This window comes from Bolinopsis microptera, chromosome 4, assembly GCF_026151205.1.
Source record: "Bolinopsis microptera isolate Bmic1 chromosome 4, MBARI_Bmic_1.0, whole genome shotgun sequence".
NCBI lineage: Eukaryota > Metazoa > Ctenophora > Tentaculata > Lobata > Bolinopsidae > Bolinopsis > Bolinopsis microptera.
Genome location: NC_087075.1, coordinates 5,690,461 through 5,704,755, shown reverse-complemented (window position 1 = coordinate 5,704,755; position 14,295 = coordinate 5,690,461). Strand labels below are relative to the sequence as shown.

The 14,295-nt window shown below is 43.7% G+C and overlaps 1 protein-coding gene across 4 annotated transcripts in view; it reads left to right on the top strand.

The window, feature by feature from the left end:
• Positions 1-13,078: 13,078 nt before the first annotated feature.
• The window catches only part of LOC134814411 (uncharacterized), a 54,258-nt gene continuing 53,041 nt past the window's right edge, over positions 13,079-14,295 (top strand). For all 4 annotated transcript variants that reach the window (XM_063822508.1, XM_063822507.1, XM_063822506.1 and 1 more), the window contains exons 1-2: positions 13,079-13,978; positions 14,088-14,223. In XM_063822508.1, the coding sequence (XP_063678578.1) occupies positions 13,133-13,978; positions 14,088-14,223 (982 nt within the window). In that variant the 5' untranslated portion in view covers positions 13,079-13,132. The remainder of the gene's footprint in view (positions 13,979-14,087; positions 14,224-14,295) is intronic.

Sequence of the window (14,295 nt, the reverse complement as noted above, 5' to 3'; positions counted from 1 at the left end):
TGTTTTGAAAAATCTCGCTAACTGTGTCAATAAGTTCTCTATATATCTCGCTCCCTTGTGACGGACCAAATACAATGACGTTGCGACTGCGGTCCTCTTCCTCAACAACACGTTTTACTACGCTTTTGAGCGTTTCCAAGCTTATGACTTGCTCAGCTTTGGCTGTGAATTCTTCGCCATTGAACTGTATGTTTGTGTTTTAGGTGAGTCAACAACAGATGTCTTAACGGCGTTCTTCAACATTTCAAGTTGTCCAGTTTTACAGTCCGAAAGCTCTGCCTGAGTTTATCGGATAGCTTTATTCGGACGTTATTTTACCCGTACCGCAACCGGAAATAATGTGAACGGGCGTAGCCATAATTTTGAGAGGACATTAAAATAAACGTGACCGCTTAATGCTCTATTTACTAACAATTTAAAACGTCCGCCAAAATTCGAACGGATATTAAAATAAACGGACATTAAAATGAACGCTAGTGCTTAACTTGTAGCATCTGGCATTTGCAACTATTAACTTATGTCCGTAAAAATAAAGTCCAATAAGGACAAATTAGCGTTATTGATCATGCAATTTGAGCGCCGCCTGGTAAATATATAAACCGACACAATTAGTATACAGTACAACTACAACAACTGAAAGTCTAAATTGAAGTCGAACATTATTTGTAAAATCGCATGTAGCATGATGCCTGCAGGCCTGCTCCTGCTGTACACTGTACAGTACAGTGTACGCAGGCGAGTACAGAATTAGTAAATTAGCGCACGCGGCACAAGGCGGATTTTATTTATTGGAATCAAATATTTTGCAATAACTTAAACGAATAACGTAATTGCTCATTTATTAATGATGCTGTAACTAAATTGTCCTTAGATTTTCTGGCAATTTTGCACGCTTCAACAATCTTCGGTTTCTGTCCAATGTTTTGGAAAATCACGCTAACTGTGTCAATAAGTTCTCTATATATCTCGCTCCCTTGTAACAGACCAAATACAATGACGTTGCGACTAGACTGCGGTCCTCTTCCTCGACAACACGTTTTACTACGCTTTTGAGCGTTTCCGAGCTTATGACTTGCTCAGTTGGCTGTGAATTCTTCGCCATTGGACTGTATGACGTATGTTTGTGTTTTAGGTGAGTTAACAACAGATGTCTTAACGGCGTTCTTCAACGTTTCAAGTTGTTTAGTTTTACGCAGTCCGAAAGCTCTGCCTGAGCTTATCGGATAGCTTTATTCGGACGTTATTTTACCCGTACTGCAACCGGAAATAATGTGAACGGGAATAATTTTGAGCGGACATTAAAATAAACGCGACCGCTCAATGGTCTATTTAATTACAATTTAAAACGTCCGCCAATATTCGAACGGATATTAAAATTAAATCGAACGGACATTAAAATGAACGCTTATAGGGCTTAACTTGTAGTTGTAGCATTTGGCATTTGCAGCAACTATTAACTTATGTCCGTAAAAATAAAGTCCAATAAGGACAAATTAGCGTTGCCGTTATTAATTATTGATCATATTAGTTGTACAACTACAATTAATATTTTGGTATTCCCCTGCATGTGTCATGGTTCCAACAGGAAAATATTTCAATCTGCAATCCGAGTAGAATGTAAATATACTGCGATCTCTGATATACAGTTATACTGAAACATAGCCTGAGCTGCAACCGTTCACCACTACAATTAGTGCATACCTCAATACACATTACGGCCGGATCGGGATAATGCGATCCTGAGGGCTATAATTATTAAAAGGTGTTCTCACGAGATCTCCGACACATGAATTCTATCGATTCACCATTGAGTATGAATCAGCAATTAAACTACTGAGCTTACATATGCAGAATGATGGATGAGCACATATAATTGCCTGCTTCATAGTTTGTTCACCCAATCTATTCACCCAATGTTATTGTTATGATCAAAGCTGTGTTAGGACCATTTTCAAAAATTTTTCGCCATCTATACTGTCACAATGTAAGTTTTACAATGGTACAACCTCCATAAAAATCTAAAAAAATCGGATAAAACCAACCACACTAGGGCATCCGTTGTATCACGTTGCGACCCCCACAGTCGTTTCACTATGGTGAAACGACTGTATCGTCCTGACGATAAAGGGGGAGCCGCGCACTTCGTGCGCGGCGGGTCATACAACGTATGACAAGGCATCCGGACACCGGTGTCCGGAACCCCCTCAAAAGTTCGGTCACATGCCGCGCCTAAGTTTATTGCCATTGGTAAAATGTTATCTCGAAATCAAATTTCACAAGAAAATCGGGTTGAACCCTTTTTTAATAGAGGCTCTTACTATACGGGCAAAATTAAAAAGACGTATTTATGTTTTTTGCTATGCGTTTTGAAACCTAACCATTAATTGGACAATTATTAACAATTAATTGCTTTTTGCTTTTGCGCGTAGTGCGCGTCGAAAATTTGGCAAAAACGCTTGCGGAGTGACAATATTCAAACTTAGATAAGGTATATGAATTATAAAATGGGTACTTATCTCGGAAAGGAAAAATTTTGGAAAACACGATTCCAGGAAACCTTACCTGTTACCGTTAGGGGCCTAACTTCGGAAGTAAAAGAGATAGAAACGTTTGGTTTTCAACAAAATGTCCGTCTCGTAAAACTAAAGTAGGCTCCCCATACCAGTACAGGAGCCAAATTCAAAACAATGTAGATTTTGAATTATCGCGAAACGTTTGATTTTGGGCTAAATTGTACATTGTAAATAAATTAAGATCGCAGCTTTTACATTTTAAACTTTGCGAAGTTATGTTGACGGATGTTACATGGCAAGTGCTACGAAGTAGCGCGCGCCGGGCTTGATCATTAACAATGGTCAAGAAGTAATGTCGTTGTCATGACTCCAGATTGTAATTCACGCGAGCGATAATGCAGTGAACGTGACGTCACGCGCGCTGACACACGTGCAATCGAAAAACAACACCTCTAGTACCACGGCCAGCCGGTAAGTTTTTCTGGGCTGTTTTCAGCGCGCCTAAGCAGCAAAAGAGTTATTTATTTTAAAATTTATTTTTGTATCTCAATTGATTGACGATGTCAATCCGTCGAGATCGTTGCTCTGCGAAGCAACGCGCGTCGAAGCGGCGAAGTCCTCCAAGTATCTCAAAAATGATGTAAAGTTTTTAATATGACGTAGAATTAAAGCTAATTCCGTTGCTTTAACCAGGGCCCTCTCGCTTGCAGTAGCGCGCGACCGCCGAAGGCGGCAAAAGATCTACTTGTGAAACAAGCGCGTCACGCAGTACGCGTAGACACATGGCTATGTGAACTATTTCCGTACAGCTTAAGTATGCTCGTTAGAAAAACTATGAACATGCTAGTTTTCTTTATTTTTGTTAGTCGGCTGACATCTTGGGTTGTACTGGATGTAACAAGTTTATTATCGGATGTCTACTTATATTCATCATGATATCATTATTCATTCTAACGTGGAAAACTGGGTCCAAAGAACTAAACAGAAGCAAAATAGACCTTCTGGCTAGTGTCCAGAACGATGTTGTCAGCTACTCAAAAGAAGAAATAATCCGCTTCATGAGAATAGATCAAAGTGAGGGTCAGATACTGGATAACATTGATGAAAGGAGCAAACGATTATTTCCTCGCTACTCAAGCAGAAACACGGATACTAAGGTTATGTCTCTCCTACATGACCATGACATCACCTTTGCAGCCTTCCAGGCAAGGGTAGCCAACAACTGCGACCCTCAGTGTCCAAATTGTAAGGTATTGGACACCAATTATCACAGACTCTTCTACTGTCCACTGTGCAGCTGCTCTTACTGGGAAACCCTGCAGGAACATTCCTTTAATGACCAACCATCATGGTCTATCTTAAGAGATGATAGTGATAACAGCATCACTGCCTTCCGCTCTCTAGCACAAATTGCCATTGGTGAACTATCATGAAGATGATTATTATAGTGCTCATCTCTTGTGACATTTATTCTTCTTCAGCCTCTACTACTCACTCTACTGCCTCATCTTCTGAATATCATTATCTTTAGTATTGTTGAGGATTCTCAACACCCACTTTCAAGTCGAGTACTCTCGACCCACTTAGTCCACATGCCTTGCAAACTAACAGTACGGTATTTGTAATGGTCTAAGTTCCTAATACTCGCCAAAGATGGTTCCTCTAGTCAACCGTAGGAGAAGAGAAAGCTCAACAACAAATTAGGCTGCATTTTGTTTTGATTTTATTAGGTCCTAGTATTTATTCCTATTGTCTTAAAGTTTTAAGAGAACTCACCTTAAATTATTTTAATGCAGTCACTTAGATAAGTTTATAAAGTTTATATCAGGACAATTCAATAAAGACACATACTCTGCCCACAATAAGGGGCCATAATTTTTTCAATTATGTAACTGTATAGAATTATTATTATAAAGGGTCTCAATAAGAGGTCTCGACTGCCTAGGCGTCAAACCTTGGCAGTCGGTAGTTTTCCTCTGGCCCGGGATCAGCTGACCCTAGGGACCAGAGGGTAAAGGTGTAGAGACTATGTGTATCTACAAATCTTTCGAGGTTGTTTTTACAAGAGACAGGGCTTGCTACGCAAGAGAAGAAAACCGGGAGAAACCATCACAAATTATACAAATAAATATTATAAAACCTAGCAAAAAGAAATTCAAACAATCCTACACTACTACAAATGTTTATTACATACTGCAGTGTAATACACGATAAATAAATGCTGTATAATCAAGAAACAGGGCTTGCAGGGCAAGGGACGGAACACAGGAACTGGTTACGGAGTGTATAAAACAGTGATTCAGCAAGTACCCATTGGGTATTGCTGAATCTGACCCACAAAATACCAAAATCAATACTAGAATATACAATATAACAAACATCATGTTTATACAAGAATCAGGGCATGCAGAGCAAGAGAAGAAAAATAAGAGAAAAACTCCAACACATGTACACCCCTTAGTCCAGTAAATAACAATAATTACATGTACACAAAACTGTATAATATAAAATACATAACAAATACACAGTCTACCCAATATACGAGTTAAAAATTATTATTATTATTATTCATTATTCATTGTAATGGCAATAAAACTTAAATTTTGTTTTACTTAAAATTTTGTTTTACTTGTGTATACTGTTTGAAACATTTTATTATATATAATGCATAATGTGCAGTTTTTGTTACGTGTTGATAATCTAGCTCTCTTATCTCTATTTTATCGCTACATTATAACTGCCATTGTGCGGGTACTGTGTTTTTACTTTATACAAGTACAAGTACACGATGGATGATGAGGAAATGGATATTCTTCAAAGATTGTCAAATTACTCTTCCTGCATTACCGATAACCATCAGGTCTATAACTCTTGGGTTACTAAACTCTCGGAAGCTATGGGCTGTGACCATGAAAATGAGTTTTCAGCTGAAACGTTCAAAAAGCCAGTGAAGGCAGTTTTAGTCAAACATTTGTATAATGCGTATCGGACTACCAGTGATCATGTAGAAACGTTTCTGGATATCAAGAAAGATATGGAGGAGTTGAAGAGCGAGCTTATCCGATCGCAAAGTACTGTTATCAAGCTGCAGGCTGAACTTCTGGAAAGCAAATCGAAGCAATTGGAATCCGTGCACTCCACCGTCAAGACCACCGTCCAGGACACTGTTCAAGCTGGGATAATCACATTCAGTCAAGCTGTTTCGAAAGCCGCACCTGTACTCACAGAAGAGAGCTTGAAAAAGGTTGTACAGAATGTTATATCAGAAGAGGATCGAACTAAGAATGTGTTAATATTTGGTTTCGAGGAGACTAGTGAAGAGAATCTGAATCATGAAGTTGGCGAGATGTTTCAGCAGATTGAAGAAAAGCCACACTTCGAAGCTGTCCGGGTTGGGAAGAAGTCAGCTGAAAAGATTAGACCAGTTAAAGTTTCTTTTGAAAACTCAAGTACAGTCCATCAGATATTAGTGAAAGCCAAAGAACTGAGACTGATTTCACGTCATAAAACTGTTTTCATTTCTCCGGACCTGATCACCTGAGGAACGAACTATCCATCAGCAGTTGGTCTTAGAGATGAAACAGATTGCCAAAGAAGACACAGATAAACATTATTATATCAGAAGTGGTAAAATTTGTTGTGAGGACAAGATAGTGGAGTGAACGATTTATAATAATGTTTGATGATATACATCCTTAAGTTGTTTTTTTACCGTTGCTATGCTAACTTTTAATGTCAATAAGTAATTTAGTTTTGGATTTTTATATCATACTCATTAACTGAATATCTTAGTTTGGGGTATATTCATAGGCCAGCTGCTTTGACATCGGCAATCTTTATTTTTATTTGGATTGTTGATATAAGCGGGATACAAATGCTTTATTTCATTTCATTTCATTTCATTTCATAAAACAACTACACCAAGAAATTTGTTACTATTTTATTTAATTTGATTCGTCATTTTCGTTGTCAAACCTGCACTCGACTGGTGGTAATGTTGTTGTAGCTTGCACCTTTTGTACTCTACAAGTTGCAGGTTCGGTCCCTGTCATATGCAAGGTTCGGTCCCTGCCATGTGGGGGGGGTGTCACGTCCGTCTATGTCCGCTTGTCTCATAGAATCCAAAAAGGACAGGACATAGGCGGACATAGGCGGACATAGACGGACATAGGCGGACATAGACGGACATAGGCGGACATAGGCGGACATTAATGGACACCTAAATTGCTAAATAAAATGTTCAATTTTTGCTGTTATAGGGGGATCATGTTTTTTGTCCGTTCGGTACCCTATATTTTCAAAACGGACAAAAAATAGAGCGGACAAAAACGGACAAAAATGGACAAAAACGGACAAAAATGGAAATAACATTTAGATGCTTCCTCCTCCTACTCTTCCTCCTCCTCCCCCTGGGTCTTCCTGATCTTCCTCAGCTTCAGTCCTCTTCCTCCTCCCCTCCTCAGTCCTCCTCCTACTCCTCCTCCTCGTCCTCAGTCCTCCTCATCAGTCCTCAACAGTCCTCCTCCTCCCCAGTCCTCCTCCTCCTCCTGAGTCCTCCTCCTGGGTCCTCCTCCTGGGTCCTCCTCTTCCTCCTCAGTCCTCAGTCCTCCTCCTCATCCTTCTCCTCAGTCCTCCATCCTCCTCCTCAGTCCTCCCCCAGTCCCCCTCCTCCTCCTCCTATTCAGTCCTCCTCCTCCTCCTCCTCCTTCTCAGTCCTCCTCAGTCCTCCTCCTCCTCCTCCTCTTCCCTCTCAGTCATCCTCCTCAGCCATCCTCCTCAGTCCTCCTCAGTCCTCCTCAGTCCTCCTCAGTCCTCCTCCTCCTGGGTCCTCCTCCTCCTGGGTCCTCCTCCTCCTCTTCATCCTCCTCCTCTTCCTCCTCGGTCCTCAGTCCTCCTCCTCCTGGGTCCTCCTCCTCATCCTTCTCATCAGTCCTCCTCCTCTTCCTCCTCGGTCCTCAGTCCTCCTCCTCCTGGGTCCTCCTCCTCATCCTTCTCATCAGTCCTCCTCCTCCCCAGTCCTCTCCCAGTCCCCCTCCTTCTCCTCCTCCTATTCAGTCCTCCTCCTTCTCCTCCTCAGTTCTCCTCAGTCCTCCTTCTCATTTCTCCTAAGTCCTCCTCCTGAGTCCTCCTCCTGAGTCCTCCTCCTCTTCCTTCTGAGTCCTCCTCCTGAGTCCTCTTCCTCCTCTTCCTCCTCCTCCTCCCTCTCAGTCATCCTCCTCAGCCATCCTCCTCAGCCATCCTCCTCAGTCCTCCTCCTTCTCAGTCCTCCTCAGTCCTCCTCCTGAGTCCTCCTCCTCCTCAGTCATCCTCCTCAGTTCTCCTCCTCCTCCTCCTAGGTCCTCCTTATGGGTCCTCCTCCTCCTCCTCCTCCTGGGTCTTCCTGATCCTTCTCCTCCCTCTCAGTCATCCTCCTCAGTCATCCTCCTCAGTCATCCTCCTCAGCCATCCTCCTCAGCCATCCTTCTCAGCCATCCTCCTCAGTACTCTTCAGTACTCTTCAGTACTCTTCAGTCCTCAAAATGTTTGTCCGCTAATGTGGGGGGGGGGGGGGGGCTCATGTTTTTTGTCCGTTCGCTACCCTATATTTTCAAAACGGACAAAAAATAGAGCGGACAAAAACGGACAAAAACGGACAAAAAATAACAAAAATGGAAAGAACATTTAGATGTTTCCTCCTCTTCCTCCTCCACCTCCTCTTCCTCCTCCTCCTCCTCCTCCTCCTGGGTCCTCTTCCTGGGTCCTCCTCCTGGGTCCTCCTCCTCCTTCTCCTCTTCAGTCCTTCTCCTCCTCAGTCTTCCTTCTCCTCCTCCCTCTCAGTCCTCCTCCTCAGTCCTCCTCCTCAGCCATCCTCCTCAGTCCTCCTCAGTCCTCCTCCTCAGTCCTCCTCCTTTTCATCATCCTCTTCTTCTTTTTCAGTCCTCAGTCCTCCTCCTCATCCTTCCCCTTAGTCCTCCTCCTCCTCAGTCCTCCTCCTCAGTCCTTCTCAGTCCTCCTCCTCAGTCCTTCCCCAGTCCCCCTCCTCCTCCTATTCAGTCCTCCTCCTCCTCCTCAGTTCTCCTCAGTCCTCCTCCTTCTCAGTCCTCCTCCTCAGTCCTGATCCTCCTCCTCCTGGGTCCTCCTCCTGGGTCATCCTGATCCTCCTCAGTCTTCTTCCTCCTCCCCTCCTCAGTCCTCCTCCTACTCCTACTCCTCAGTCCTCCTCCTACACAGTCCTCCTCCTCCACAGTCCTCCTCCTCCACAGTCCTCCTCCTCATCAGTCCTCCTCCTCCTCATCAATCCTCTTCACCGGTCCTCTTTCTCCTTCTCCTCCTCCTTCTCCTTAGTCCTCCTCATCCACCTCCTTCCCCTCCTCATCATTCCTCATCAGTCGTCCTCCTCCGCCACCCCTCCTCCTCCTCAGTCCCCCTCTTCAGTCCTCCTCCTCAGTCCTCCTCCTCCTCCTCAGTTCTCCTCAGTCCTCCTCCTTCTCAGTCCTCCTCCTCCTCCTCCTCCTCAGTCATCCTCCTCAGTCCTCCGCCTCCTCCTCTTCCTGGGTCCTCCTCCTGGGTCATCCTGATTCTCCTCAGTCCTCTTCCTCCTCCCCTCCTCAGTCATCCTCCTACTACTACTTCTCAGTCCTCCTCCTCCTCAGTCCTCCTCCTCCTCCTTATCAGTTCTCCTCCTCATCAATCCTCTTCACCAGTCCTTCTTCTCCTCCTCCTCCTTAGTCCTCCTCATCCTCCTCATCCACCTCCTTCCCCTCTTCTTCCTCCTCTTCTTCCTCCTCCCCTCCTTAGTACTCCTCCTACTCCTACTCCTCAGTCCTCCTCCTCCTCAGTCCTCCTCCTCCACATCAGTCCTCCTCCTCCTCATCAATCCTCTTCACCAGTCCTCCTTCTCCTTCTCCTCCTCCTTCCCCTTAGTCCTCCTCATCCTCCTCATCCACCTCCTTCCCCTCCTCATCATTCCTCATCAGTCGTCCTCCTCCGCCTCCCCTCCTCCTCCTCAGTCCCCTCTTCAGTCCTCCTCAGTCCTCATCCTCCTTCTCCTCAGTCCTCCTCAGTTTTACTCCTCCTCCTCCCTCTCAGTCATCCTCCTCAGCCATCCTCCTCAGTCATCCTCAGTCCTCCTCCTCCTCAGTCCTCATCCTCCTCATATTTCTCCTTAGTTCTCCTCCTCCTCAGTCCTCCTCAGTCCTCCCCCAATCCCCCTCCTCCTCCTATTTAGTCCTCCAACTCCAACTCCTCAGTTCTCATCAGTCCTCCTCCTTCTCAGTCCTCCTCCTCCTCCTTCTCAGTCCTCCTCCTCCTCCTCCTCAGTCCTCCTCCTCCTCAGTCATCCTCCTCAGTCCTCCGCCTCCTCCTCCTCCTGGGTCCTCCTCCTGGGTCATCCTGATTCTCCTCAGTCCTCTTCCTCCTCCCCTCCTCAGTCATTCTCCTACTACTACTCCTCAGTCCTCCTCCTCCTCAGTCCTCCTCCTCCTCATCAGTCCTCCTCCTCATCAATCCTCTTCACCAGTCCTTCTTCTCCTCCTCCTCCTTAGTCCTCCTCATCCTCCTCATCCACCTCATTCCCCTCCTCGTCATTCCTCACCAGTTATCAGTCATCCTCCTCAATCCTCCTCCGCCTCCCCTCCTCTTCCTCAGTCCCCCTCTTCAGTCCTCCTCCTCAGTCCTCCTCCTCCTTCTCCTCAGTCCTCCTCCTCAGTCCTCCTCCTCCCCCTATATCCTCCTCCTGGGTCATCCTCCTCCTCCTCCTGGGTCATCCTGATCCTCAGATCCTCCTCAGTCCTCCATCTCCTCCCCTCCTCAGTCCTCCTCCTACTCCTACTGCTCAGTCCTCCTCCTCCTCCTCATTAGTCCTCCTCCTCCTCCTCATCAATCCTCTTCACCAGTCCTCCTTCTTCTCCTCCTTCTCCTTAGTCCTCCTCATCCTTCTCATCCACCTCCTTCTCCTCATCATTACTCATCAGTCATCCTCCTCAGTCCTCCTCCGCCTCCCCTCCTCCTCCTCAGTCCCCCTCTTCAGTCCTCCTCCTCAGTCCTCCTCAGTAGGGGGGGGGTCCAAGGGGAACTTTGGGGAGTTTTGGGGAACTTTTTTTTGGGGAACTTCAGGAAACCTGGGGGACTTTCCCAAAGTTCCCCAAAAAATTATCAATGAAACAAATAATTTTGGGGAATTTTGGGGAACTTTTTTTTGGGGAACTTCAGAAAGTTCCCCAAAATTCCCCAAAGTTCCCCAAAGTTCCCCAAAAAAATTATAATGCCAAACAAATTATCATGCTGCAAGTATCAACAAGTAAGTTAAGATTATACCTTATAATAACATACATGTTAACATTAATGGGTATTAATGTATATTAGAGAAATTTTGAATAATTTTGAATAATTTTGAATAATTTTAAATAATTTTGAATAATTTTGGGGAATTTTGGGGAACTTTGGGGAGTTTTGGGGAACTTTTTTTGGGGAACTTCAGAAATCTTGGGGGACTTTCCCAAAGTTCCCCAAAGTTCCCCTTGGACCCCCCCTCAGTACTCCTCCTTAGTCCTCCTCAGTTTTACTCTTCCTCCTCCTCCCCCTCCTCCTCAGTTCTCCTTAGTCCTCCTCCTCCTCCTCCTCCTCCTCCTCCTCCTCCTCCTCCTCCTCCTCCTCCTCCTCCTCCTCCTCCTCCTCCTCCTCCTCCTCCTCCTCCTCCTCCTCCTCCTCCTCCTCCTCATCCTCCTATTCAGTCCGCATCCTCGGTTCTCCTCAGTTCTCCTTCTTCTCAGTCCTCCTCCTCCTCAGTCCTCCTCCTCCTCAGTCCTCCTCCTCCTCAGTTCTCCTTCTTCTCAGTCCTCCTCCTCCTCAGTCCTCCTCCTCCTCAGTCCTCCTCCTCCTCAGTCCTCCTCCTCCTCAGTCCTCCTCCTCCTCAGTCCTCCTCCTCCTCCTCCTCAGCCCTCAGGTCCTGAGTCCTTCTTCTTCTCCTCCTCCTAGCCTCCTACTCCTCCTCCTCATCAGTCCTCTTTCTCCTCCTCAGCCCCCTCCTCCTCCTCAGTCCCCCCTCCTCAGTCCCCCTCCTCCTCTTCCTCACTTTCATCCCTCAATAATTTGTTCAATTTATAATTATTGTTGGTGTTATTGTTTACACAATTTATTGTTATACTAAAATGTTTTTAAGCGTATTTGAGTCTGACTCAAAATGTGCTCAAGAATCTTTTGGCTTAACAGAGTTTCACTCTCCAGTAATAATAATATGGAAAAGTTGTTACATGACATATTTCATAAAAAAATTCCCTTTTCATCCCTTTTTATGTTATTCTTAGTACCTAATTGAGTATTAAAAGTTTGAGAAAGGACCATGGTCATTAACCGGGCTACCCATTTCTGCAAATAGCCTGTTACAAATTGTGGAGAAAATTTAAATCAAAAGTTACAATTTTTGTCCGTTTTTGTCCGTTCGGTACCCTATTTTCTGAAAACGGACAAAATTGAACGGACAAAAACGGACAAAAAATAACATGAGCCCCCCCCCCCCCTAATGTCCACCAATGTCCGCTAATGTCCACCAATGTCCATCCAAGTCCGCCAATGTCCGTCCGGGTCCGCCAATGTCCGTCCGAGTCCGCCAATGTCCGTCCGGGTCCGCCAATGTCCGTCCGAGTCCGCCAATGTCCGTCCGAGTCCGCCAATGTCCGTCCGTGTCCGCCAATGTCCCAAAAAACACGTCCGTTGTCTCATAGAATCCAAAAAGGACAGGACATAGGCGGACATAGACGGACATGACACCCCCCCCCATGTGCCATCAATCCCTCGGATTGGCTGTGCTAAGCTGAGGACTTCATTGGGTTTAAGGAACCCCACTGTCGACACAGCCAAATTATCCCTGCCTATAGTAAATTATCCTGTCAAAACTTTTCGCCAATATTTGGCTAATTCGTTTGTTGGTAGATTATTGCTCACTTAACACTTGAAGGGGACGGTTAATAATTTGTTAAATTATCAGCTATTTTAGATTTAATAATAAGTGGTAACTATTTAATGCGATATGAATTTATCAGGAATATAGTAAAATTTGATCTATTAGAATTATCTATTAAAATTACCTTTGATGGAATGTTACATTTTCAAGCTCTGCCAATAGCAACACTTGATTTGACTGTTCTCTGCCAATTGCATCACTTGATTTAACTGAATGTATATATATTGTTTGAATGACCCTTTCTTCTCTATTAGGAATAACAATCATTGTTCTTAGTATAGAGGAGAAAGAGGATTTATTTACCACAAAACAATCAATACATAATATGTTTTATTCAAAAATAAATTCAAATTTGAAATTCAGCCATATACACTTATACACAGCCCGCCGCGCACACAGCCACACATTGTTGAGAAATTGTAGTGGTGTGGTGAAAATAGCAGATTTGGATGTAAACTTACAGCCTGTGCCTTGAATTTTCATTGAGCTACATTTGTTACAAGGGGGGTTTTTAAATATATTTTTGAAATTGTTACCGTTTTATTAAATTTATTAATTGACTAGTATGTATATAATATCTTTTATATAACCTTATATACATTGTTGGATAATGACCATTGCTGACACATTATTTTGTCTTTTTGATCAATCAACTTAAATTTAATACGATATTCACAGGATGGTCAAATTAATAGGACGTACCTCGCTGCGACGCTCTCCTAAATCGGAGCAAGCTAAGAAGTTTCTTAACAAAGGTGCCTCAGTGTTGTATGTTGGCTCAACAGATGTTTGCAATCCTTCATCACTTGAAGAAATGAACTCATGTATAACAAAAGTGCTAGAAGCACCAAATTTGTCAGACACAAAAATATTCATCAATTCGCAGGACTATTTGCGGGTTATCAATGCCAAGTCTGGAAAAGTTATTTTTTGTGTTCCAGTTGATGTCATCGTGAACAGTATTAAAGCTCAAGAAAAATACATTGTGTTTAGTGCTTCCACATCAATCAACCCAAACAGCAACACTATCAGTATGGCACATGTTTTCGAGTGCACCACAGAAAAACAAGTGGAAGACATTTATGATGCTTTGCATCGGACTATAGAGGCTGTACGCAGACGTGCAGACCTGTTAGAGGATGTCAGTAAGGTTGCGCCCTTGTTTTCAAAACTGAAATTAGAAAAACCATTTCCTAACAGAGACAGTAATTTTGTTACGTATCAATCAAATTTACAATCAAATATGAAGATGTCAGTGATTAATAATGATAGACAAGCTCAGGAACACAAACTTGCAGTAACAAACCATGCTCTATTTCGTAATGCATTTGAGTGTATGAAGCAAGGTAATCAAGAACGGTTGCATGCCTTGATATATTCTGACCTGGATATCCTTTTTGCTGATGATGCTGGTCAAACACTTCTTCACTTGTCTGCTCGAATAGACAAGATATCAATGTGTAAATTCCTCATGAATCATTGCTGTACTTCTGATGTAGAACGAGACTGCTTACGACTTGCTAAGGTATGAAAACTTGATATGATTAAATACATAAAATCCTTGAAGCAATATCTGCATCTGCTTTTGTGTTTTGTTTGATATCAATTACCTTAAACTCCAATCAAAATAACAGGACAAGGAGGGGATGACCGCATTACATCTAGCTGCAATATATGGTCTGAAAAACTTTGTCAAATTCTTGGCAAAAGATTTCAATGCAGTTAACATTAAAGATATCAAAGGAAGGATTCCACTCCATTATTGTGCAGGTGAGGCTTATCATTGTTTTTCAACCTTGTGAATCTTTTAAATACTACTTTGTGATAGTTATGATTATTTTT